This window comes from Corvus hawaiiensis, chromosome 12, assembly GCF_020740725.1.
Source record: "Corvus hawaiiensis isolate bCorHaw1 chromosome 12, bCorHaw1.pri.cur, whole genome shotgun sequence".
NCBI classification, from domain to species: domain Eukaryota; kingdom Metazoa; phylum Chordata; class Aves; order Passeriformes; family Corvidae; genus Corvus; species Corvus hawaiiensis.
The window spans coordinates 9179962-9206546 of NC_063224.1; the positions used below are offsets into that span (position 1 = coordinate 9179962).

Here is a 26585-nt window from a genome sequence, read left to right on the forward strand (position 1 = left end):
AGGCGCCATTCCCGCACCGTCAGTGCTAAAGCTCTTCTCCATCCTGCCCCTGCGGGGAAGGGGGAGGCTGGTCCCCCGCTCCGGCTGCGGCGGGGGAGGCGATCGAGGGTCTCCCCACCCCCCGGTAGCGCAGGAGCCGACGCGAACTTCGCGGGGCAGGGGGGGAGCTCCGGCCCTGGAAACAGCTCCCTCCGCACCAGCGGGTAACGGGGGGTCCGGCGCAACCCCTGCGGAGCGGGTATGCTCCTTGCGGCTTCCCCCTCGGGCCGACCACGCGGCAGGTAGCGGATTTTTGCCGGGGAGGGGCGAGGAGGCAACGAAGGCGGTGACGGAGGCGGTGATCCCGGGGCGGGGAGACGGCGACGGCGGCGACGGCGGCGACGGCGTGGGGGGGGGCGGGACGGGACGGGACGGCGCGGCGCGGCCGCCATCGCCTGTCGGTAGCAACGGGTGGGGAGCATCCTGAGACAGCTCCGCGGGAGCGGAGGTAACGCGCTTCCGGCCGGACAGCCGGGGTGGGCTTTCGCCTTCCTTCGTCGGTTTCCTTCAGCTCCCTTCACCTTGAGGGAAGGTGGGCAGGGAGCGGCCTCAGCGCAGGGGCTGCCGGCGGCAGCGCTGCCCTGCAGCATCTGGGGCGGCGGCCTTGGCGAGCCGGGCGGCTTCCAAGTGTGCGGTGGTAGCAAGATAAATGCCGCGGTTTCTGTATTGTCTTTAAAGGGTGCCCCAGCTCTTGATGGTCCTCGTCTCAGACCTGGGCTGTCCAGAAGGCTTGCAATCTGTGTGAACCTCGCTTATTTTATAGAGAGAAAGAGGGTCGCCACCGCTTGTGGAGAGCGGAGCGGCCACTGAGAGTCCCAATCACACCTCTGCAAATGACCCTTCCCTCCTGCGGTGGGACCTCGTCAGGGTCTCCGGCCGGCGGCGACAGCCCCTGGAGTCGTGCCTGTGGCGACTCGAGGGTGGCTTTGTGAAGCCACGTGTTCCTTTAGTGCTTTTTGGTGGTGGGTGCAGGTAATTCTGACCGCTCCGTTAGCGAGCTATCGCAGGGCACTGAAGTGGGCTTAGTGAGATCCTCAGGCCAGCATGCCTTTGCTTGCTGGCATTGGGTAGTGATTTTGATTGTGTTTTTAAATGGAGTGTATTAACTACAATCTGATCAGGTGCGGCCATAATAAGTTCCACCTAAAGAGCACACATGGGTGGAGGTGTGAAGGTAAGCATGTGCCTTTTGGCATTATTTCCCCCTCTTTTGAGAGATTTTCTGACCCAGCATGAAAAATAAGGTGAATTACTTTAACAAACTCTACTGTTGTTCCTTCTGTCTTTACCTGGAGCTTATTGTATAAATTTCACCAGATGTTCCTCTCATTGCAGCAGCTTTGTGCACTCCCAGCCTAAATCAACTGTCTATCACAAAGTCCCTGTTGTGAGCTTGCTTTTGTTTTTTCTCTTGGAAATATGAAAATAATGAAAAACATGAAAAAATATGAAAATATGACTTACTACCATACTGATAAACTGTCAAGTGAAAAAAATTGACATAGTAACTTTTCTTTCATACCTTTTTACGTGATAAACTTACCTTGTCTGTTTTTTCAAAAGTGGATGTCACAAGCAGTTCTATTTGATCAAAAGTTTGTTTGTGGGATTTTTTTTTTATTGTGCTAAAGATGGTGTGTTTGTATACGCAAGCACAAAAGACTTGGTTGAACAGGTTAAATCTTTACATTGGGAATTGCTTTTGTTGCAAGGGCTTCCTGTCTGTTCAGCATATGTATGGTAGGGCAGAGATTCTTCTCTCACCAGGAAAAAGACAAACATATCCTAGACAAACTCTAGGCCTTTCCCATGTTGTGAGGTGCCTAAATATATACATTGCAATGAATAAGCGTTTCTGGGACTTAATTTGCTCTGTTGGTGCTTAACTCCCTGAAGACTTTGATGCTGTTTGCCTGTATAGAGCAATCTTGAATCTTGCTCATAGGGTCAATCATTGTGTTCAGAAATAGGAGTCTTACATCTGGTATATGTGAATAGCCAGTGTGTATGTAAAGCTGTGTTACGAGAGTTGTTTTATGCAATCAAGAACTAAGGAAGACGGAGGCAAGAACACCAGAAATCTTTGCTAATGAGTGGGTAATGTATAAAAGCACAGCAAACACTGTAAGCTTTTAGCAGTTTGGTACTTCACCTTGGTTATTAACTCACTTGCAGGTTCATCCCAGGTCAAACAAGTGACAACTGTTCTGCTCAATGGGAGAAAGGGGATCTTGGTGGATGGTTCCTCATTTCCTCCCCTTAAAGGGGGTCCACTCTGTGTTAATACATTGCTAGTTGCATTTTTAACCTTCTTCAGCTCCTCTGGTACCTGGCTGTGGTGTGATAGGCCTTACCAGAATACATTTTTTTGGTGAAACAGTGAAGTGATCCTAGTTTCAGGTCACTCTGTCCTGGTTTCATATCATAGCTTTCTATACCAACAGCAGAGTCATTTCAGTAGAAAACACAATCTATACATATCAGCAAAAAGATTCCTCACAGATGCAGTGATCAGCAAAAAAAAGAGTTGAAGACTTTGTATTGCACAAGGGTGAGCGATGAGGAAATCCGTGAGTTGGTTAGCTTGTGTGAAGGCAGAACCCGGCATTAGCCATAGCACTCCTGTGGCTGGGCTTTGGCAGTGTTAGAGATTGTTCTAATAGTATTTTTAGCTGCAGTACATTAGGATTATTGTATGTTAGAAAATATATACTATTTGTCTCTAGCTCTCCTCTTCCAAGCCTCTCTTCTGTTTCCACTGAAATAATGATCTTGTGACAGAATCATGGATTTAATGTATGTTTTTTGTCTGACATAGCTTCAGTTTTCTGTAGTCTCTGCTTTCCCTCTTCCTTGGTAAGTTTTCTTTCCAATTGGTCAAAGCTGCAGATCTTGGTTCCATTTAAGATTAAGTGAAATACCTGTAGGAAAAAACCTGCCAACAGTTCTGATTTTGTCAGAGATGTTATAAATGCATCACGTGACTCAGGCAAATAAGCAATCCCTGCCCTTAAGGCTTTAAAAGACATATAAAACAAACAAGGCTAGAGAAAAGAATACAATATCTAATCTTCAGTGAGCCGTTGTACACACCTTCATGCAAATCCTAGTTGGTGGCAGATTCCCAAAATTGGGAATAACAGAAGCAGAGGGGAAGAAGGAGAATTGGGGGACAGAACAGGCTAGGTTGAGAGATACTGTGATTGTTCTTTCCTGGCTAGAGATAGCAGGGCAAGAAACAGTCAAGGTCGTCAGTAACAAAACTGTATAGAACTGCAGTCATGTGCTGCTACTGAGGTGGAGGCATTTGAACAGTGACTGAGTCCCTAGTTGCAGGTAATTAAATGCATCTCTGAACTCCAGACCATGAGGTAAATCGTGGTTACTCTTAGTGCAAAACCGGCTGGGCATTAACACACCAGGTTTGATATGATTTGAATTACTCAATTGACTTAAATCGTCAGCGTGCTTGAGTATTGCAAGTAATGTGTATGCTTCTGATCAACTTGTACTTTGGAAGGTGTTCAGGAGAAAATGGGAATGATGATTAGGATATGTGGGTAAGAAATCATAAAGTTGTGTAGTTACCACCAAAATGATGTTTTATGTTTGTGATCGGTTCTTAACATATTTATGCAGTTTTATCCTTTAGCTGTAAGGGCTGAAAATGAACATAGCATGTTTCCAAATGGCAGTTGGATGTCATAATAATAGCTGTAGTATTCTTGTTTCTTCCGCTGACATTTGTTCAGGGTGAATTGCCTTCTGAAAAACACTTGGAACTAATGTCCTGTCCCAAGTTCTTTCCATGGAAATGAAAAGACTCAGTTTGGAGTTGAGTGATATTTTTATGGGTCACAAGTGTTCTTTCAAATCCACTTCTTACAGCCAAATTACTAATGAAAATATCTGCTTTGATTATTTGTTCTGCTGTTTTGCACAGCTTTCTGATGATTGTGTCATATTTATAATTGATTATCGATAATATGCATTTACAGATAACTAAACTTCCTCTTGTAAAGCAAACAAATAATCTTGTGAATTTATAGGGTGCATGTATTTTTGAAGAGCTAGCTCTACTACACCAATAACAGAAAGTCAGCCAGTAAGTGGTTGCAAATGAATTTGGCACAAGATAGATGGAAGAGTAAATAACAAGGAGAACTGGTGTGATAAATTTACTTTGCTTTTCCTTTGAAGTTCTGGGCACACTCATCTGTAGAAAGTGTGTGGATGCCTCCCTCCTAGTGAATTTCATTTTGTTGGAGGTGCCTCATTATAACACTCAAGCTTTTAAGTTCTGAAAAGGCAGTGATTAGTTTCTGGAAGTTCAAAAAATGTTGGTCTAATTTTAAGTGTGAAATTTGAGGTCTTCCAATGTATCTGTGATACTAGAGGTTGACTCATGTATAAATGATAAAATGTGTATTTAGTAATTAAGCATCTTTAAAGTGTTTATTTGGAGTATTGAGGGGAAAATAAACCAGAAGGCATCCAACTAAACAGATTGAGGATCTCACTTTACATTATTTAAAAGAATGCAGTCTCTAAAGATTTATGAGTTGGAGATGAATGATGTAATGCGTTTCAATAACAGATTTGTACTCCATTTCAGTGGAAGTTACTTTTTCAATTGATTGAAAATAATCTTTATAATTTTCACATCTTCATTCTAGTTCAGGGATGTCAAGTCAGATTTTCTGCGCTGTAGGATACAGGTGTTGGCTTTATGATAGAGGAGGAGTATTCTCTCCAGAAAGGTGTGCCTGCAAAAGCTTGTGTGTTCATCTGTTGCTAGATGCTTATGTAGTTTGGGTGACTGCATGTTGACCTTTCAAAGTTCCCATATTCAGGGTTTTTGTTCTCTCAGTTGACAAGTTTATTGTTGCAGTTAAAAAATTTTTTGTAAAATTAGTCTTACCCCCCCAAAAAGCACAAAATCTACCTCCCACACTAGATTAGCTGCTTTATTCTAATTGACCCAGACTTTCAATTTTTTTTCTATTCTGTAGTAAATGGCTGAAGTATACACTAAAGGTTTAATCGGGACAGGGAAAAGGAATAGTCATTAAATTAATTCTGGTAGTTATGTAGGGCCTATTCTTTATGGAGCTGATAAGCTAGTAAACTTGTGTAAAATGGGTCTAATGGGTCTTATTCAGAATTATCAATGTCTTCTTGAGCTAAGAAATGTTATTAGCAGTAACTTGCTTTTGGAAGGCATGGGAGAATTTTCTGGAGACTTCAGAAGAAAGTGGCTCTTTTCCAGACAGTCAGTTCTGAAGCAGAGGAAAAAGATTAATTTCTGTGACCTTAGATACTGTTAAATACAGCTGCTAATGGAAGAATTTGGATTGAAACTCCTGTGGGTTTTTTCATGTACAGTCTGTGCTTTTAGATAACTCCGAGAAATGAGGCGGTGAGATTTGGAAACAGTTCTGGGGAGGGAGCGATCTGCACAATCAGTCAGGAGTCAAGGGTTGGATCAAGAGCGTTCTGCAGTAAGTACCTCTGCCTACAGCCCTTAGCAAGAGCCCCCAGTGCATTGACAGCATGTTACTAATCATTCATAAATTATGTGTCTAAGCACAGTAAGTGGATTGATATTTTTAGTATTGCAATACATCTGTGTTCATGCTTAGAACTCCCATCTTGGTCTTGTGGTGCTTCCTTATCTATAACATCTCATTTCCTTCTTTCTGTTCTTTCTTCTGTTCTCGAAATAGGAGTCCCTTAATTCTGTCCTTCTTACAGTTTTGTTTGTTTGTTTTCCTAATGGTAGAAGTTCCTCTCTCATCCTAAGTTACATTGGAATTTGTCTCTTGCTTTGTCTGCATTGGTTCTCCTGTTTAACTGTGCATGAATTTGACTTCTTGTAAAAAAACCCAAACATGAAGCAACAAAAGGAAATGTCTTAATTTATATTTGTAAGTCATAGGGTAAAAAGGTGAAAAGAAGATTTTGCAAGAAAGTCCTGGGATAAAAAAATTTATAATGATTTCCGCTGTCTATATTTTGTTTTAGATTGTGATTTGGAGTCGTGGAGAATTCAGTCCTTCCACAATGGCAGAAAGGACAGATTTTACAAAATCACATATTTCACTGGCTGAATACAGCCCCGTCAACAAATCAGAAAGGACAGATCCAAGTGGAACACAGGATGGAGACCAAAATACATTGCAACTGAAGAAAGAAATTTCTTTAATAAATGGGATAAGCCTTATAGTAGGCAACATGATTGGTTCAGGTATCTTTGTCTCTCCCAAAGGAGTTCTCATCTACAGCAGATCTTATGGATTGTCTCTAATAATTTGGGCAATTGGAGGGATATTTTCAGTCTTTGGAGCTCTCTGCTATGCTGAACTTGGAACCACTATTACAAAGTCAGGAGCCAGCTATGCATATATCTTGGAGTCTTTTGGGAGCTTCATTGCTTTTATTCGTTTGTGGACCTCACTCCTAATTGTTGAGCCAACTAGTCAGGCAATTATTGCCATCACCTTTGCTAACTACATAGTTCAGCCTTTCTTCCCTTCTTGTGACCCTCCGTATTTGGCTTGTCGTCTCATAGCAGCTGCTTGTGAATGTAAGTATTTCTTGACATTTACTATGGTAAGTTTTTATCCAGGGTGGATTTTATTAAAACAAATCTTACCCACACTCAGAGTTGTTGCATACTGGATCTGCAATGGTTTGAGTTACAGTGGGGCAAAGAACAATTCCAGCACATCAGTACACAACACTTGCATGTGTTCAGTCAGTGAATGACCATTTTCTCATTTGGAAGCAGAACAAGGTCTTTAACTCTTCCAAGCTTACTTACCTGGCAAAAATGGGGGTAAAAATTGTTATCCCTTGGGAGAGGTATTTTAAATGAAACCTCAGGATACTCTTGGTGTGGTCTTAAGAGCTATTGCAGAATGGCTCTTATGCTATAAATTCTGGTGTAATTTGATTTGCAGTAATTTCTCAGTGGTTACATGGTTCAGGTACTACTCTGGTTTCAAAAAATCATTCATTCAAGATTATGCTTGGGATTAACTGTATCATCAGTACAACAGGATGTGTGGTAAAGCTGTTTTGAAAAGTGGAAATTTTGTGTGCACATAAAACACTGATGTAGCCAGCTCTGTTAGTCAATATAGAGAAGCAGCTGTCCACAGTCAAACCAGGACTGTTCTGCTGTATCAAAAGAATGAAACTGTATATTTGAACTCTGTGTGTCTGATTTAATTTTAGGTATTTTGTATTAAAAGTGTTTATATACATATTTTACATTTCCAGTAAACAGTGAAAACTGTATTTCAGCAAGTCTGTAGGACAATGCTTTGTGATGTACTGATTCATAACCATGTGCTCTGAAGCCTGTCACATGTATTGACATGATTTTATACCAAAAAGCTCGTAGAGAACTTGGGCTCTTTTACTGCCAACAATGTGCTGCTTCTAGCTGGTTCCTTTTTGATGCATCTGTTGGAAGAGCTCTAATGTTCCTTATTAGAGTTGTCAATATAGGATACGAAAGGGAACCGACAGAGCAGTAGTGTGTGCTTCAGATATTTGACCTCTGTAACTGGTTATGATGATTGCAGCTTCCCCTTCCATTTTTGTTATTGTTGTGAAAGCATTAACATGCTGGTTGGGGTCCAGGCAGGGGAAAAGATAATCACAAATCTGTCAGTTTAATCAGTTCTGTTCCCTCCTTCCTTCCAAATGAGTGAAGGGCCTGTAATGTCATGTTCACATTCCTTAAACAGATATTGTCCCAAGGTATGCTGGCACAAATTCAAGAGTGTGGGAGAATCTGCTCTTCCATTTAAGGTATCCCCTCACTCTGAGAGCAGTTAGCCCTTATAAAAAGGAGTTTATTAAAAAGCAAGAAATTAAGACAAAGCAATTAAGTTAAAATTATTATATAGTAGGTATAGAAAGACAGTGTGATGTCCTCTATGTTTGCTGCTAATAAGGGGAATTAACAACTCTTTTTTTAGTGGAGACACGTGACAGCAGGATCACTCTCAGGCAGGCAGAACAATTTACTTTAACAGGCTGTTTTATGGTTTAAATGCTTGTTCTGCCCTGCTCTAAGTGTCAGTGCTAAGACTCACCCCTGCTCTACAACTTCATTTAGCTGTTAAAGCTTAGGCTTCTCCCTGTCCTGGCAGGGCTGATGTTGTTTTTCACATCCCTAGCTCTTGATATGATTAATCCCATAAGAATGAAGCTGCTGGGAGCGAAAGCCTGCACATTGGTTAGGTACAGATTGTATGTGAGAATGGGTGGGTTTGTTGTGGGGTTTACTTTTAGTTTTGTTTCTTGGGTTTTTTTTAATTGTAGTAGTAGCAATACTAGAGCTAGTGTGAGAACAGTCTGTGTTATACAGCATTACTTTGACAATTGTTTTGGCAGTGGGGTGTCATCTGGTTCTACAGAACTAAACTTGACAGTTCTCAGAAACTTTAAGTGGCTAAACAATAATTAAGTTGAAGAAAACAGAGTCATTTTAGTGAAAGAAAGAGAGGACATGTGGCTTATTCAGAATTTTGATTATCTTTCGCTTTTTTTTTTCCTTATAAGGTATCAGAGTATCATTTTGTCTGAAGTAGAGACCAAGCCCTAACTTACTGATAATAATTCATCCCAATGAAAGTTGCTTTTAAAAAAAATGGCTGAAATAAACCCAGTGAGCAAGTACTCCAATCACTAGTACTGAAGAGCAGAGACTGAGCAGAGTGGTTTTTTTCCTGAGGTCTCTGTGGGAGCTGCAGCAGTCCTGACTTTTGAAATTTGATACAACTGGGGTTTTTTTCCCCCCCTCATCTTGCCAAGCTCACTTGAACCTCGTTCAGCTTGGCCAGACTGTTTAACATACTAATGCCATACTTGTCAGATCATTACCTTTCTTTTGTTACCTTTTAAAAGTTATTGTTTTCAATTTGGTAACTGTGCTTAGGTAAATTTTTATCTTAATAGTATCACGGTGTTCTTGGATTATGGGAAAGGAGATAATATATCACATCTTTTTATTTAATTTTGATTTACTACTACCTTACTCCTGAAACAATCAAGTTTCATTTTTATTTATATGCATATTTAAAAGATGCAGTACAAGGAGACTCTGTAGAGATAAAAAGTACAGTGGTATATAAACACTTTTTCACTAGCTAGAGAGAAAACTGAGATTTGGGGGAAATATTGTTTCCAATACAGAAGTTTCAATAATATAGTGATAATCTGGTTTAGAAAAATATGTACTGAATTAGGATCTGTTAAATAAAGAATACTGAAGGTACTGAATCCTATTAAATATACAGCCCTTGAGTTCAGGCAGAGGTTGTCTGACTCTCCACTTCAGAAAAAGGTAATGAATGCAAAAGCAAAATGTTGAGAGTCATGAGAACTGTCTTGGGGAAGTTGATCACATGAGTAAATTTAGTCAGCAACTACAAAATGTTTGTGAGATCAGAAAGTCTCATTTCAAGTTTCATTGCAATCTTGTGAAATAGGTCTGACTCTCTAATTTATTTTGATTAGAGGGCTAAATACACTCAGAATACTCATTACTTCCTACCAATTTGTAAAAATCCAGACTACTGTTGTATTAGCTGTAAAGCATATGCTCTTTTAGAACCACAGCTTAGGTTGGAAGGGACCTTGAAGGTCATCTTGTACCAACCCCTGCCGTGGGCAGGGACACCTTCCACTAGACCAGATTGCTCCAAACCCCATCTAACCTGGCCTTGAGCACTTCCAGGAATGGGGCACCCCCAGCTTCTCTGGGCAGCCTGTGCCAGTGCTTCATGACCCTCACATAGAAGGATTTCTTAATGACACCTAATCTAATCTAATCTACCTTCTTTCCAGTTAAAGCCATTACCCCTTGTCCTGTCAGTACGTGCCCTTGTAAAATCAATCTGTTCTCCATAATACAGTTCAGTAGAACTGGAAAAGAGTTTTGAATCACCTGTAATCATACTTAGCATTGCAGCTACTTCATGGATGTTGAACTCAGCCTAACAAAGAAGCGTAAGAAAAGCTGTTCAAACACTCTTTTGTTTGCCCAAAGGAATTTCTAGATAATCTTTCACTTACTGGAGCAATATTGCTACACTGAAATGAATTATTTCATGTAGCAGTTCCTTTAGTTTTAGGATAGTTGCAGAGTGCAGCTGATGAGGGGTGACGTTAGGAAAGTGGGCATATAATCAGAGAGCAGGAAGGTCTTTCCTTCTGTCTGTTGAAACAGTGTGTTTAGAACATCTGTTTCCTCCTGTTTTATTGGAATCAGTGTGTTTTCAGTACTTGTGTATTTGGCTTAGTTTAACCTAAGTATTAGTATAACAAGTAAGTGCATATTTAGATTACAATTAAAAGCTTTGAAAAGTGAGTTAAACTGAGCATTGTTCAAATAGTCTTTTAATTTTTCTTTTCTTTTCCTCCCCTAGGTCTTCTAACATTTATAAATTGTGCCTACGTTAAGTGGGGTACACGTGTGCAGGATGTATTTACTTACGCCAAAGTGCTTGCTCTTATTGCCATCATCGTCACCGGACTTGTTAAAATATGCCAGGGTAAGCTTGTAAAATTAAAGCAAAGGTTTGTGTTTATCAGTTAAACTGAGTGACTGCTCTAAAGACTGTAAACTACCCCTGTATGTTTTATGAAAAGCCTCAGTAAAAAAAGCATAATACAGCCACCTTGAAAATACCAATAATACCAATGTTAGACATTATCATGAAACTGTGTCATGAGATATCCATTCAATCTCAGTTGACTTTGAACTTGGTTAAAGAAGGTAATTGATTGCTCAGCAATGTTGTGTAATTTACAGCCTGCAGTACAGAATAATAGAGGAAGTGAAAACAGCAATATACAGAGACAGTGGCAGTGGAGAAAGTTACAAATTTCTCTAAGGAACATGCTACTTTACAGTGAGATCAACTGAATATTTTTTTTACAAAATGAATCTCCAATCTGAAAGTGTCTGAACTTAAAGCACAAATAGATTTCTAAGAATATGTAGGTAGATTTGTGAAACTACAGCTGTTTTTGCTCAAAGCCTGAGTTCGGTTAAAGCTGTTGAGAATTAGAACGTGTGTGTGTTGGGCGGTGTGCCTTCAAGTTAGGAGAAATTATGAATTTAGTTTTATTTTTAGCCCTTCCTTTGGGAAGAATTTGTTGGTGAGTTAGCTTAAGAAAATTATCCTGCTTTCAAAGCTGCCATAAAGATCTGTCTTTCCCCGGCAATCTGACGATTTATGTCCTTTGCTCTAACTGGTTATTGTTGAAAGTTCAAGAGCAAGATAACTACTGTGAACCAAACAAAAATACGCATATGTGAGCACCAGGTTTAATCCTTAACACATCAGCCCATCCCTTGTTTCATAGATACTGAGCTTGTTCACATCTAATTTCCTTGACATTGTCTCCTCTTTATATTCCTAACTCAGCAGTTACTCCACCTGTGTCTGTGCCAAGGGAGTAGCAATATCTAATTGGGATAAAAAGTAGGGAAGAGAAATAAGATATTTTAGAGGCCTCAAATATTACCCTGGCCAGTTTTAATGGAGTCTAAACACTTCAGATGCATACTACAGAGCATGTTTTGGAGTTAACAGTAACTTGCCTTTCTGTTTTTGGCAGTTTTGTGTGTGTTTGTATATATATACAGCCTGAATATATAAACTGTGATTGATGAGCTTGTCTTGACTTGCCTAAAGTCAAAAGATGGCACAAGTTTTCACAAATACTGGTCCAAAAAACATACATACACTTTTAGCTTGGGAAAAATTTGTCTTAACAGTAGTACTTTATGCTCCATTATTTTTTCTCAGTTGTGTATTTTTAATAGCAAAACCTCAAACATCCATGTAGGTGTTTTTGTGGGGGTTTCTTGTCATAGTTGTCTAAAATCACTTGTAATCTTTGTTTTCTGCATAGGCTAAATGTTTGAAAATTTAAAAGGATTTAGAAGAATAGAGTGGGTTATTTTCTAAATATATATGTTATAAACCCCCACCCTTAAACTGAGTTCTGTCATTGCCAGTTGTTCATAACTTAGTTGGAACTTAATGTTCCTGAACTTCTTGTGCCACTGTGGACAAACCAGGTGTTTAATTTTAGAGCAGTATCATACACACCCAATAATTTTTAGTAGTTTTGAATGCCATGCTTATTCTCATGGCTAAAACACAGAGTAGAATTGGAAGAAAAGGTCTTAATAAGCAGATTTGAAGGAATTAGTGTTTCTGTGGTGTTTTTGCAGTTGTGTGCCACATTGAAAAACATTACTTACTGTATTTTTTTATCCTGTCCTTCATTGCATCTCTTCCACACAGGGCATATATGGCACTTTAAGAACGCTTTTGAGGGATCCTCCTTTGATATTGGAGACATCTCCCTTGCGTTATATTCTGCCTTGTTTTCTTACTCTGGTTGGGATACGCTCAATTACGTAACAGAAGAAATCAAAAACCCAGAAAGGTAAATGATCTGAGCTTTCTAAATGTGGATATTTCCCAAGTTGGTGGGTTTGTGGATGTTATTCACTAATGAATTCTGAGCTTACACAGAAATGAGTAGAACTGCTCTGCTGGTGAGGCTGTGTATGGCCACTGGCAAAGATTTACTAAACTCCATTAAAAATGAAAAAGAGAGAAAAACATGAGAATAAATAAGTGTAGATGATTGCAGGATGCTGTATTCCGTGCTAGGTAAGCTTTCAGTTCAAGATGCTGTTACTGTTTATTATAGTAGGTGTCAGTGTTGCAGTGGAACAGGTACTTAAGTGTTGTCTGTGTTTACCTGTGCAGTCATTCTGATTTCATATTTAAGAATGTTAATCTTTTCCATGAATTTATGCTCTAAAATGTGACTGGCTAATCTTGCTCAGTTGTGAGTCTGTAAGCAGACACCTTTATGTTAGAATAGACTCCCCTTTGATAATTTTTACATCCTGTTATGAACAACAGCTCAGATTGCTATAGCTGAATGATAAAGAATGAATGAGATTTTTTTTTTTTTTTTTAGTTCTCCCAACTGATTTTGACTTTTGCGGTTTATTTTCTTCTATGTTGGATGTTGAGTTTTATGCTGAGTGTTTATCTAACCAGGAAAGTTATCTATTAAAAAGATAAAATAGTGGATAAGTATTTTAACTCTAAAACTAGCTATTTTTAGTCAGATTGAATTCCAGATTGACAGTTTGTTTCTTCAAATCCTCTTTTAAAGACTTGATAAACATATTCAGAATGCATACATTTTGTATTTTCATCAGTCATTTGGTCCTTCAAATTGTGTTTTTTTTCTGCTAAAAACTCCTTTTTTTGAGTACTGTTGCAGTGCCTTTTCTTCTTTTTAAAGTTAGTGTATTGTTCTCTGTTACCAGTTTGATAGCTGTTCTATTAGATGTATAATTTTGAAAAACAATTTTTCTCCCAGGATATTTAGCTGATGAAAATTTCTTCATATTCATTTGCTCTATATAGGCATCAGTGCCTAATACAAGCTTCATTCTTGATAGAATGGTAGCTGGTAAAGTGAACTTCATGTTTCAGCTTTCTGCATTGACAGTTCTTGGGAATAATGAGGTATTCCATAATTCTACAAAATTACTACAAGAATTATATATTTTTCATGTTCACTTGATTGGTAGTGCCTTCATGCTTGTCCACCCAAAAGCTGCAATCCACAAATTACATTTGACATTGGCTTCATTAATCTTGGATGATGCAAAGTCCTTAAAATTCTATTTGAGATTTTTGTTACATTGTGTAATATTTCTGAATTAAATTCACAGTTTTCTGCTTCTCTTTCTTCTCTGTGCTGGGATTCTCGGGTCTCTTACTATGAGTGTGCAACCTGGAAGAAGAGTCAGAGCTCCCAGTTACTAATTTACTGATTTATATGGAGGATTGTGGGGTATGTTTGTTTTTCTGCTTCCATGGCAGCAGACAGACACAGCTGGACTTCTGGGCCTCAGGAAGTTTTTGAGGGAACTTTCAATGTTTTAGTCAGACTGGTAATTTTTATGCTTTGGGGTTTTGTTGTCTGGAGGTTTTTCTTGTTGTTATTGAAAGCAATGTTCATGGCAAATGCACATCAATGTCACCCTGCTCTGTTTGATTTCAAGCTGGGCAAATGTGAGAGTAACACTCTCAGTTCTGCTTCCCCTTTTGAAACATTTGAATATTCCTGTGAGGTTTGAGGAAAGAATCAGGCTGAGAAAAGCCAAAGCCTAAAATTAAAAATCTGTTTCTGCTCTGTAGTTTCTTTCTGTGGAGCTGCACACTTAGGACTGTGAGTTTATCTCACAGTTAAGTCTTATCTGCTTACATCTAAAGGTTAGCACTGTTTTCCTGTTACTCTTGACTTCTTTTTGTACAGCTTTCTAGACATGTGTTGCTGGTAAGCTACACCACATGCTGGGGCTCACAGCTGTTCAGCAATTTTAGATCTGCATCTCTGTTGTGCAGCTCAGTTAGCTTGTTCTCTGCAGTGGTGAGTGCAGATGAGAAGAACAGGGGTTTGGTTTAATAGATCTCCCTGCACCAGTTCTAGGAGTAGGTTCTGGAAGGACAGCCCCATTCCCCAGGGAGGAGGAGTGCAATGACTCAGAACTCTGCCTCTTTGGGTTCTAGTTGTGGTGATTAACACAGACAGTAGGAAATCATTTAAAGCATGTAAGTTTGAAGGCTGTTCTTACAGATCTGGAAACCTTGAAGTTAGAGTATTTGAAGAGCGATTGCATAGAATCCCTTTTTACACATAATTTAGGTTATAAGTTACTATAAAAATCAGATTTTTTCCCAGTCTTCTGTATTAGAATTTCTAGTTATAAAAGAAACCAAACTCTGGTTCCAGAGATACCTTTTTTTGAAATCTTTATTTTGGCTTCATAACTTTTCTGTCTATTGTAAAGGATACAAATAAATAACTGTAATCTGTTACTACTAATGGATTTTTTTTTTTTTTTTCCTGCAGTTATGGGTTGTGGAGTTTTGGTTGTTTTTGTCTTACAGGAACTTGCCCCTGGCTATTGCAGTATCCATGCCAATTGTGACAGTTATCTATATTATGACCAATATAGCTTACTATACAGTGCTGGATGCTCAAGCTGTTCTCGCTAGTGATGCTGTGGCAGTGGTAAGTTGACCAAGTGTTATGAGTGTTTGAGATTGCTTATAAAATCATTGGTAAGGGTATGAGCAAAAACCAGACTCAGTGTTAAGCAACAGCACAACAAAGTTCGTTGGCAAGATTGACTGTACTACTTCTAGGACAGTTAAGGCACACCAAGGAAAAACAAGCAACAACAAAACCAAATACAATCCAGGCAATCAAAACAGAAATTAACTGAGAGCTACCTAGGTGTATATGTGTGTGTGTGTGTGAGTGACAAAAGGATAGTGAGAACAAGGAAAAAAGGAATGCAGCCTAAAAGCTTAACAACACTCAGACACAACAGTATTTTAACTTATGCCTACCTTAAGCTTAAGTTACAGCTTAATGTTAGCAATTTAACAAATGAGTAACACTTAGCAGCACTTATCCTAATTTGTGACTTCCAAGTCGAAGTTAGCAATTTAACAAAAGAACAACACTAAGTAGCATTTAACTTAGCTTATAACGATAACCTTACTGACAGGCCTAACTTACTGAGATATCTAAGGCACTTAAACATCTAAGAAAGCCGTATTTCTCCCAGATTTGCTATAGCGTATATGCACGTTTATGCAGCCAGGCAGAAGGACTCAGTGCAAACAAGGTACCTGTGAAAAATTCCCCTCAGAGGGCAGTGAAATACTCACTTTGGACGCCTTTGCATCTCCCCAGTGGGTGAAGGGTCAGGCCTCGAGGAGTGAGGTATCAGCCCAGGACTCACTGTTGGCTGATCCTCCAGTTACAGCAAATGTGAGAGTTGGCTGGTTCTGTGAGGCCCTGCTCAGAGGGAGCTGCTCGTCGCAGCGTGCTGCGGTTCCAGGAGAGCTCCAAGGGTCTCCTTTTGGACTGCTGTTTGTAGGGTCACAGGAGAGTGGGCTTTAGTCATAATAATGTCTGGGGCAGCACTTCCCTTGATGGTGTGAGAACAGGAATGTTGTGCTGTTCTGGCAAGAAAAATATTTTCCAAGGCTGTTCATAAGGAGAGCAGTAGCTTGTTAGACAGCAGCAGTTCCTGGGAGCAGATGGTGTTTCTGATAAGCTCGGGAAGACCTGAGCCCAGGTGCTGTTTTTCAAGACTGAGGCCTAAGGAGCATTTCTCAGATCACGGTGCCTCCTGGAAAGGAGGAGGGGGGAATGCACCACCACATCAAGTGGCATTTTGCTACATTATTGATTTTGCACCTTCTAGGGATGCATTTCATTTCAAGGGATGAAACAGGAAAAATCCCTAGTTTATTTTAATAAACACAGGAGGACAGAACAACTTATCATAAATATTTTAATCTCACGTAGGAAAGCAGTTAATGAAATCATGTCTAATAATAATAGATTACCAGATCTATTAAAATGAGCACAGATGCATCTTGTTACTGTACTTTGCAAAGTCACTAATTAGACTTGTGCACTTCGAGCTAACTGTAAATTAAGACTCATGAGTACATGGTTGTGTTCCTTTGTGCTGCAGTATTCCAAACATAGAGCAGGGTTGCTCTGAGCTGATGGTTGGTGCAAAGCTTATCTGTAAATGGATGTGTGGCAGCTCAGCCATGACAAAGTTCAGCTTTGTATCTCCTCTTCAGTAACTTATACCACTGTTTTCCCAACACTGTATTCATTCCAAAAACTTTTTAACATTTTGAAATTCATTATTTTTGTGTATGGAAGGAAGTTTGGATCCAGTTAAAAGATCTAAACTTCTTAAAGTAAAAGCTGGTAGAAACATGTTCTGTACTTAAGCTAATAATGAAACAAAAGTAAAGGGTTGGGTTTTTCTTTTGCCCTGTAACTAGTGAATTAATTGGATTGTTCTGGGTACTTCATATACTTTAAAGTTGAAACTTGGGAAAATTTAATCTTTTTGGGTATTTAAATCAGAGGAAAAGAAATAATGCCTTGCCTCCCTTTTAGATTCCCAATTGGCTTCTAAAATATAAGTAGTTAGACAACGGATAGAGCATTTTAAATACATCAAAATGAAGGAAGTATTTTCTCTGTTCCCACAGAGGATTACTGGGATTAAAAACCAGCTTAGTAAACCAGGAAACTCTTGTTTCAGATGCATGGGCAAATGGTCCTGCAAAAGCTCTGACTTAACTTTATTTCAGACTGCAGAAATATTTGTATTTAGTGTAAGATTTCAAAGTAGTTTATGGTAAATGTGGGCCGTAACTTGTTATTTCAAATTAATTATATAAATGTTTATTTCAAAATGTATTGAAAGTAAATAATAATTCTTTACTAATATATAAATAATAATTCTTTTAGCAGGAATACACAAATACAGAATTGTCATGAAATGTATTGGGAAAAACTTCCTAAAACATCTCAGAATGAGACAAAACAAGGATAGAAAATAAACATATGCTAAGGGGTAATTGATTTCTATTGTGGACTGTAGTATCCCATATAAAGTACCGTCCAGTGACTGATAATGGAATTATTAATACTTGTCTGGTAATTACTTAATCCAGACAAATCTAAAAGCCATTACACAGTCCACTGTCTGTCCTGATTTCTGTAAAGCAACACAGGTTTTTCCCTAACAAAATCTGGAAAATACGCTCCTTTGACAGCAGTGAAATTCTCCAATCCAGCCTATCCTCTAAGAGCATTCTGTGCTTGCTCTACTGCTCCTGCCCCTTGTCCTTGCAAAGGTTTATACAGCTGGATGGCGAATGGGATCAGGAAAAGTGACCCACCCTGGGAGACTGGGACAGTGATTCCCTGGGGGCCTGCCCAATCCATGCTCCTGAACACAGCAAGTGACAGCATTGCAGCAGCAATTGGTGGCCAGATAAAGGAGGGCTGGTGAATGCCTGAACCTTACTGCACATGTGAAACCCGGGCCTAAATTTTTATGATTTTATATATACTTCATTTAGTTGTTCTTTGAGATTGTTTTTTTACCAAGAGTATGTATTTATCTTTGAGTCCATGTATACGTTTATGTATATATACATGCAACTTTCCATGAAATTGTAATACTCAGAACGGGACAGATCAGGTTTTCCTCTCTACTGTAGGATGTATCTGAACATGAAGGAGAAAAAAGGAAGACTTAAAAATGATGTAAAGTCCTTAGTCAGTCTAATCACATGCAGAGATACTGAGTGACTGGGAAAAGAATGAAAAAATATGTTTTTGAGTTCCAAAGTTATTTTAGATGTTTTATTTCTTGGGCTAATTTTAATGGAACTCGAAGAATGTCAGAGATTTTTGGAAATCTAAACATTAAGTTTTTACTCTATCTCAGGTTTGTCAAATACCTGAATTTAAAAGCCGAACTCATGTTCTATCTAAAGGAATTTTTGCTGAGATGTCTCATCAGCTGGCAAACAATGCTTTTCTGATTGCTACTATTTCCATCCCTTTTAGAATGATTAGGTGAAGGTGCAGCTGAAGTTTAATACTTAACACATGAGCTATTGAAGATTCCTTCTCACTGATGTGAACAATTGCCCAGTTTTATGAAACTGACTTTAAACTTGATCTACTAAGACATTAGCAAATAGTGTGGGCCTCTGGAAGGATGTTTGTAGAATGGAGGAGTTGACGCTGAGGACCTGACTCGTGCATGACATGTACTTTGCACTACTCTGTGTGGTTGGGTCGCAGTAGGGAGTGCAGCACATGTGCTCTTGTAGTTAATCTTCTAATTTAGCCTGTTCTTAAAGGGGAGCTCCTTTTAGTGCTGAAGCTAAACAATGTGAACCAAAAAGCAGTAAATGGCAGTAATTTGGAGAATTGCTTCAAAAGTGCACTTGCAGTTCAAATTCAAATACTTGATTCAGGGGGAGGGGGGAAGAGCCAGTGGCTGTATTTGAAAACCCTCCTATAATACGAAAATGTAAAAATCTTTATGGTGAAATTTCTCTGGGTGGTGAAAGAGAGTTTTATCCTCAATGGAATATGTAAGAGGACTTAGGGCATTGTATTCTGGAGATGAATGAAAAAAGGAGGTGAGAATTAAGCTATTGAAAAAAATTAATCTGATGAAAATGAGCCACTTTCACCTGCTCACATATTCTACACGTGATATAAGACACAGATTACTTATTGCCCTTTATGTAGTTGGTGAAAGTTGATGTAGGGCGAAAATTATATTAATGAATTTTTGAAGAAACATGGTAGTAATATTGCTGCATTTTAGTCTTTGGTGTAGTCAAGCAGCAGTTACATTTAATCTTCTTTGTTGCTCCCTTGGGAGGGAATGGAGTATCTTTATACTCTTCAGGGAAGAGGCTTTGAGCTGTAAAGGGGTGGGGTGAAGGTATTTCCGGCTTTTGAATGGCTTAAAAGTTCTGAGGGAAGGAAGTATGAGTGTATCTTTCCACGTCACCTCGTGTACTGTTTTTCTTGGTGGCTGTGAGGCAAAAGAAATCATACCAAGGGATTGTATGGGGAAAAACATGATAAAATGTCCTCCTTTTACATCATAATTGCCTTCATTGTAGTATAGTCCCAGTGTTGGGCTAAGACACTGAAGTTTTAAAGCTTTTTTGTTGAAGAAATTCAAGTGGTACAATAACAGCTCGCTTAAAAGTTCTGAAAATGCTCTTCAGATGATTGCTGATCATCTCAAATCACTCACTTTTTCAATGATTCCTGTCAGAGTTTCACAGTTGACTTCTGTTTTACCTCCTTATGCAAACCAACACAGCCTTTACTGTTAAGTGTTACACATATGAAAGTTACTGCAGCTGGCTCCACAAGCACTTTCTGGGCTGTTTTATCTCCTAACAGGAAACATACTGGCTGCCAGTGCACAGCTCATTACCTGCTTCCTGTGTTTGGTCATGTCTGTGGGTTTTGATTGAGTTCATATGATAGCTGGTATTTGTCAGCTTGCTTCTTTTACTTGGAAGAGCTAAAAATGCTTGAAGCAAATAGTTGTTTGTCCCGCATAGCCAGCTGTCATCTTTCTTGGAGCTGTACAACTTTGTCAGTAAACTGGGGATAAAGAGGACGACTTCAGTTGCATCTTTGAATATCATCTCATGAGTCCAGTGTAGATCAATCAATTCACCCTCTCTCATATTCGAGAGCAGGCTTGCTTTGCTTTGCCATGCTCCCTCAATGAGCTGGAATGTGGGAGGCTGTGTGTTTTATAGTTTAATAAATGTTGAGTTACTTTTTTCTAACTGAATTCAGGCTGAATTTTAAAAATTTTTCTTAGACCTTTTGGATATTACTTCTCTTCCTTCATTGACTTCACTGGCTTCTTTTCTGAAGAGGAAAATCTGTTTGTCCTTAGCCATCAGTGTCATGTTCCTCTCCTTTGCTTGCACTGGCACTTCCCCAGTAAGGTTTCTTTGGATGAAGTGCACATTCCATACCTTACAACTGAAGAACTCTTCGTTAGGGACAGGCAGTTGCTTTTAGAGGGGAGCTGTGTAGTAAGCTATTTGCCTTCTTTCTTGGAGCTAGCTGTAATTCACTGCCAATGCAGCACTCCCAATGCCAGTTACATGGAAGTTCTCTGGCTTTGGAATTCAAGCTGAAAAGCTGAGCTGAACTTGAAAGAGTGCTGTGTAATATTTTCAATAAGAGATAGGTAAGAGACTTGGAAAACGCTGAACCCTTGTTCTACAGCTAGCTGTTAGAGATGCTAAGAACAGGATAAACACCTGAGAAGGTTTAGATCAAATATCTTCAGTACTTCCATGAGAATATAAATGGAACTGTTTTACTGTTGGAGCTGACATCAGAGATTTTACTGTGGACTGGACAGAAGAGACATCTTACATGCATGTAGGAATGCAGTATATTAATGCAGCAGAGTAGTGCTGGTTCTCTTACCATAAAATTGTATTTAGTGACCTAAAAATGAAGAGGGAATTTTGTGCTGGACCTTGCACTGCACTGGTACCTTTTTCTCTGAGTCAAGGTGTTGCCGGTAATACAAGGAGAGCATTATGTCTGTTTGAGTAGAATCGATCAACAGCATGGTAATTGAAACAAGAATTACAGGAAACACTAACATTTAAATTGTTTTCTTTTGCACCTTTACCATTTTCTGGGTTTGACTGAGGTGCACTCTTTCTTTTCTTTAATATATGTGCCATTAAATCTAATTTGGTCAATGAGGAGAGATGTCATACAGTATCCTGACAATGTAATCTATGGCAGTGGGAGAAAACTTCTTCTGCTCAGGGTCTTTTTTTGCATGTGCAGCTTCCTGATTGCCATAAATCAGAGTTTGTTTCTGTTAACAAATAGCACCTTGGAGACCTCAGAAGCTCAAAATTAAGAAAACACACTGTAGTTCTGACTGCCAGATCTTCCTGTGATGTGTGAACGTATTTACACTTTGCCTCAAGAGAAATGTCAAAGCAGAATTAATTGTGTTTCCAAAACACTAGTCAGATTGCTCATATATATACTAATCCCCTTACTGCTCTGTATGATTTTCAGGGTAAGCATGTTACAGAACTGAGCCTGGAAAAGCTCCTGGGCAATGGGATCTTGAAAAGAGTTTCATGAAGAGGCTCCGTAGATGCCTTTTAAACTCTCCTAATAGAAACACATCATAAGCTTTGGGTATTTTTTTGGTGTTTCTTACTCATGTTAGGCTACACATGAGTGTAGCCTAAAATTCTCTTTGCATTTGTCCCTCCAATCAATACTGTTTGGTGCTTTGCCAGCCCAGCATGTGCTTGTAGCTCCATACGCTCTCAGTGTAGTCTGACATTTCTTGTGTGCCTCTAAGTGCACTTCTTGTGTGCAGCTAAGTGTGATGAAGCAGTTCTCATCTTGTGATTTGTAACATAAATGTGGGTCTTGCTGCTCATCTGTGTGCCTGAATTACTGAGTGTGAGGCAGTATTCCGTGTATTTTGTTGTGACAGCTCTTGATGCGGGGGATTTCTGCTGCTTTTAGTATAGAACTGTTGTTTGGACCTTTAAAAGGACAAAAAAGTGTTCCTGCAAACCATTCACAAGTTTCCAGCTGATGATCATGAGATCAAACTAACCCAAGACAAAAATAAAATTTAATCAGTCATTCATCCCTTGAAACAAAGCTGTAATTCAGTTTTTGACCATTCTTCTGGGAGTAATGTAACATTTTAGTCATGATGCAATAAGGGCAGTTCAGCTGAGAAGTGCACAGCTGGAAGCCTCTTCCTTCATTGTTATTCCCCGATGATGGTTTGAAAAAAAAAAAAAAATTGAAACTAAGGAGAACAATTCTAGGTGCATGTCCTACAGTGTGCATGTATCTGTGTATACCTTACATACCCAATGGATGGGAGGGCATAAAAGAACTTTATCCTTAATTGCAAGTGTTAAATCAGCAATTCTCTGAATTCTGTTTTCAAGCTGTTGGAAGCAGTTACAATTCAAGTCTGGACTACAGGATTTTTCAGGCTATAGCAGAGATGACAATTTAATCTCTTAATCCTTCTTGCTCTTTAGACTTTCTCAGAAGAATCCTGAGATGATATCCATCCCCTTAGTGGTGGCTTTCTCCTGTTATGGTGGACTAAATGTTTCTGCTTATAGCTGCCTCCAGGTAGGCTCCTCTGTCATCTTCCACATACCTTTGTGAATGCTCCATTCTTTCCTCCATTGCCAGCTCATTTGTTTTTATAAATGGACTTCACAACTCCCAGAAGTAGTGGTAGTTAAAGTGGAACTGGTGAGGAGCTCAGCTCAGAGGTCTGTCTCATTTGTGGAGGATTCCTGATTGCGCAATTGTGGTTTTAGCAGAAAGCAGCCACTAACTCTTCTCCTTTTCCCTCCCTGCTTCCCTTCTTGGTGCAATGCACTCAGCGTGCATGCTTGATAACTTGATTTCATGTTGTGCTTTTCTCTGCCCTGCCCTCTTATGCAAAATAATCCTCTGATATGCACACAGTGAATGTTTATTGTTGCTGCTTTTACTTACACTTCAGTAACTCTTTCAGCAAGAAACACTGTGGAGATCTTTGGGTTTGTCTTTGTTCACAGGAGATTATAGCTGAGCTTTAGAGAAGACATTTCTTGGCATCTGTTGAAAGGAGAGTGTTGAAAGATTTATAAATTTGTACTCAAGTGTCTGAGTAATGAACTTGGCTGATTTTTGTTGTAAATGAGGGTGAAACCCTGTCAGAAAACACCTGCCTAAAGGCAGGTGGGTCATTATGTGTCATGTTAAGCTGGTCGATACCAATAGAAAGATGAGCCAAACTTTAGGTACCTTTCAACTTTGTTTTGCTGAAAGATCATTTTGCAGGCAGATCTACTTGGCAAACCAAGCAGTACTCTTTTTTAGATGATTGTCAGTTAAAATAGTCTTACGCATTACCTCACCTCAAGTTTACCTCTTGAAGTTTCTCCACCCTTTTCTCTGTCAGGAATCCCAACTACAGCATTAGAAAGTACATTGGAAATGACAGGGTTCAGTAGAGGTTGTCACTACTCTTACCTTTTGAAGAGTCTGACTTTTACAGATCTAGGGAAATTACTTATTTAGGCTTTGAGCTGGATCAACAGTTGATGTAGAACATAGCCTGCATCCTGAATACATTGAATCTGTAGCATTTTGATCTGTATATAATTTGTGGTTTTTACTGCTCAGAGGAATGATTGCTGTTTTCCAAGATGTGTGAAACAACATTAGCATATCTTAGAAAAACTGGATATAGATTACAGGATGGAAATAGCTTTGAGTTAGTCCTGCACCTGTCATTCACAGTGGCCCATTACCAAATTTTTCAAAAGGAAATGGAAAATGCATGCAAAGAACATCTTTGGGGGGGAGGGGGGAATTTCTCCAAATGACATGTTAGCTAATTTGCATCCTTCAGCATAAGATTACATTCATAGGTTTTCTCTCTCTTCTTTAGCTTCAGATGTTAATATTATTTATCTAAATACTTATCCTTCAAGCAATTTTACTTAACATCTTAGTTCTCTAACATCTTGTTCTGTATCTTAACTTTATATATTAAAACAAAAAATCCTCCAGGAGTTTTGTGTCTAGTAATTTCCTTTGCTGTTTGGCTTCAGAAATCAGCAATTGAGGTTCAAATATTCCCTTAAAATATTACAACAATTGCTTATTAGAATTTTCTTCTTGTCCTCGTTCTGGAAGAGTTATCTTAATTCATTGATTGGATCATAATAAATGACATTCTGCTTCAGGAGACTGGGTTTCTCTTTGAAGCTGCATTTAGATGCAATAAGGATCTGAGAGAAGCACTTTCGGTTCTAGGAATTATTTATTCTTGAGCAGCAGAAATCTTTTATATACAATAATGTAAATGATTTGTTGCAGTTTCAGTTGGCTGAAAATGCATTCCATGGTAATCCATGGTATACAGAACACATTTCTTATGGCATGGTCTTCTGCTAAACTGATGTTCTGATTTCAGCATGAAATAGAATATGTCTATGGACTAGTTCTTTTATACTTTTCTCATGTTATTTTTTATAATATCTGTAGGAATCTGTGTGAATTTTTCCACCCCTGTGTTGAATGCTCCATTTTGAAGGAAGCCATGCTAAGATGGATAAACTAAAAGAGCTCTGGAAGAGAGGTGCCTTTCCGAGAACCAGAGTGACACAGCTGATGCATTGACTTTGAGCCTTTAGGCAGAGTTCAGTTGAAGTGATTATTTGGTTTTGCATTGTCCTGCAGCAGCAGGAAACCGTGTCTGCCTTTGAGGCTCAACTAAATTACACAAAAGGATGGAATACATTCTGCTTTTTAGTATTAATGATGGTACACAGCAGAGTTGGATTCTGAGCTGTAACCTGGATAATGTGCTGGACAAAGCACTTTTTCAATGCAGACAAAGAACAGGAAACTATATCTGGCCAAGCTTTGGTTTTCTCAGCATCTTGTGGTTTAAAGATTGACATTATATACAGGGCTTTGTCCCATGAAAATCCAACCCTCATATAACAAAAAAAACCCCCAAACCAACTATATTAAGTCTTTCAGGCTTTTTTGACCTGCGAGAACATTAGGAAAACAGATCATAATGCACTGCTATTGATGATCTGAAAGGTTCCTGGAGTAATTAAATCAAAATTTGACCACTTAAATTGAGATAACTTCATATGGTACAGATAAAGTCCAGTTCTGAATGTTAATCATCTTTGATTGAGCTCCTTAGCTCTTAAGTGTAATGATGAAGACCAGTGCTTTGAAGGGGAGTATTTCCGCTGTCGATCTTACTGTGTCCCGCAGCCATAGGGAGGAGGAGGAGGAGAGAAGATCCAGCAGGCAGGAATTGTACAGCAAGATTGATTTATTTAATTATTTTACAAACTCTTTTATAAACTTTTTCTTCATAGTCTGGTTGGACAAAGGATTAGCCACGCCTTGGGGGTGACTGGTTAAAATCCTAAAACATCCATTGTCAAAATATTCTTCTACTGTACCATAAACATAGTTCTACAAGGTTGCAGGTGTTCTTAGTTTACAGAACTTCTGCTGTTATCTTCCATGAGAGAGAAAAGTATCCCACGGTTTAGAAGAAGCAGGAAAATTCCTTGCTAACAGCATTTTTGTATCCACAGGGGAGGCCAAGGGCAATGTGTTTAAAAATACTAAAATACTAAAATCTGAAGAAAATTTTTATAGTAGACAAACGTGCAGAAAGCTGAACTACTATATATGCTTTTTATGTCTGAGGATCTTGAAATTGTTAAAGCAAGAGAGAGATAAGAAAGCTATTTAGAGAAAGGTTCATGAAAAGGATTAGATTACTGCTACTTGCTAAGGTGTAAAATACTCAAATCTTTGGTGTTTGTTTGAATACTACTTATACATGAGTATGTACCTTTCTGTTTCCATAGTAGTGGCTTCATGCTGTCTAATGTAGACACGATTCTTTTGCTACCATGACTGTTAGTTTGCTTCTGTAAAAGAAATCGTGGAAGTGATTCAGTTTCCTGTAGGTAAGATTGGGATGGGTAGGAAGGCTTCCTCCACCCATGTCCTCTGAACACAGCACGAGGGGATTTCTGCCTAACTTCAGGCTAAAGCTAACGTCCAGATACGTGCAGTGCTCAGACCAAGATGGGAGGTAGAATACCGTGGTGGCCGATTAGCCTGTGGCACAAGGGACACAGAGAGCTCTTGGTAAGACAGGCTCTGGTGTTAGAGACTTATGATCGTGATGAGGGAAAGAAGTTTCTCTTAGGATGCTTGTTCTATTACGGTAATGTATCCCAGTTTGGCTTCTCCGGTTAGCTGTTAGCTTCTACCTCTCGTCACTCCCCCAGAGCTTCCCCACTGGTTTCCGTTCCCTCGTCCCGCCTTTTCCCTGCCCCGGATAAAACCTCTGAGTTTGGCATTGTTCCGCCTTTGCCTCTGGAGCCTTTCACAGTGGGGAAGCAATAACCTGCTCCTGTGGAATGCCACGCAAAGACCCTTCCCATCTCTTTTGTCAC

General features: G+C 39.2%; 1 protein-coding gene across 8 annotated transcripts in view; it reads left to right on the plus strand.

Annotated features, from left to right (window-relative positions):
- The first annotated feature begins 402 nt into the window (after window positions 1–402).
- The window catches only part of SLC7A6 (solute carrier family 7 member 6), a 32040-nt gene continuing 5857 nt past the window's right edge, over window positions 403–26585 (plus strand). For 2 of the 8 annotated variants that reach the window (XM_048317027.1, XM_048317028.1), the window contains exons 1-5: window positions 757–5540; window positions 6064–6625; window positions 10485–10610; window positions 12378–12522; window positions 22617–22713. In XM_048317027.1, the coding sequence (XP_048172984.1) occupies window positions 6103–6625; window positions 10485–10610; window positions 12378–12522; window positions 22617–22713 (891 nt within the window). In that variant the 5' untranslated portion in view covers window positions 757–5540; window positions 6064–6102. Of the gene's footprint in view, window positions 488–756; window positions 5541–6063; window positions 6626–10484; window positions 10611–12377; window positions 12523–15059; window positions 15184–22616; window positions 22714–26585 lie in introns of those variants that run through there. The other 6 variants (XM_048317021.1, XM_048317020.1, XM_048317022.1 and 3 more) reach the window with 6 other exon arrangements.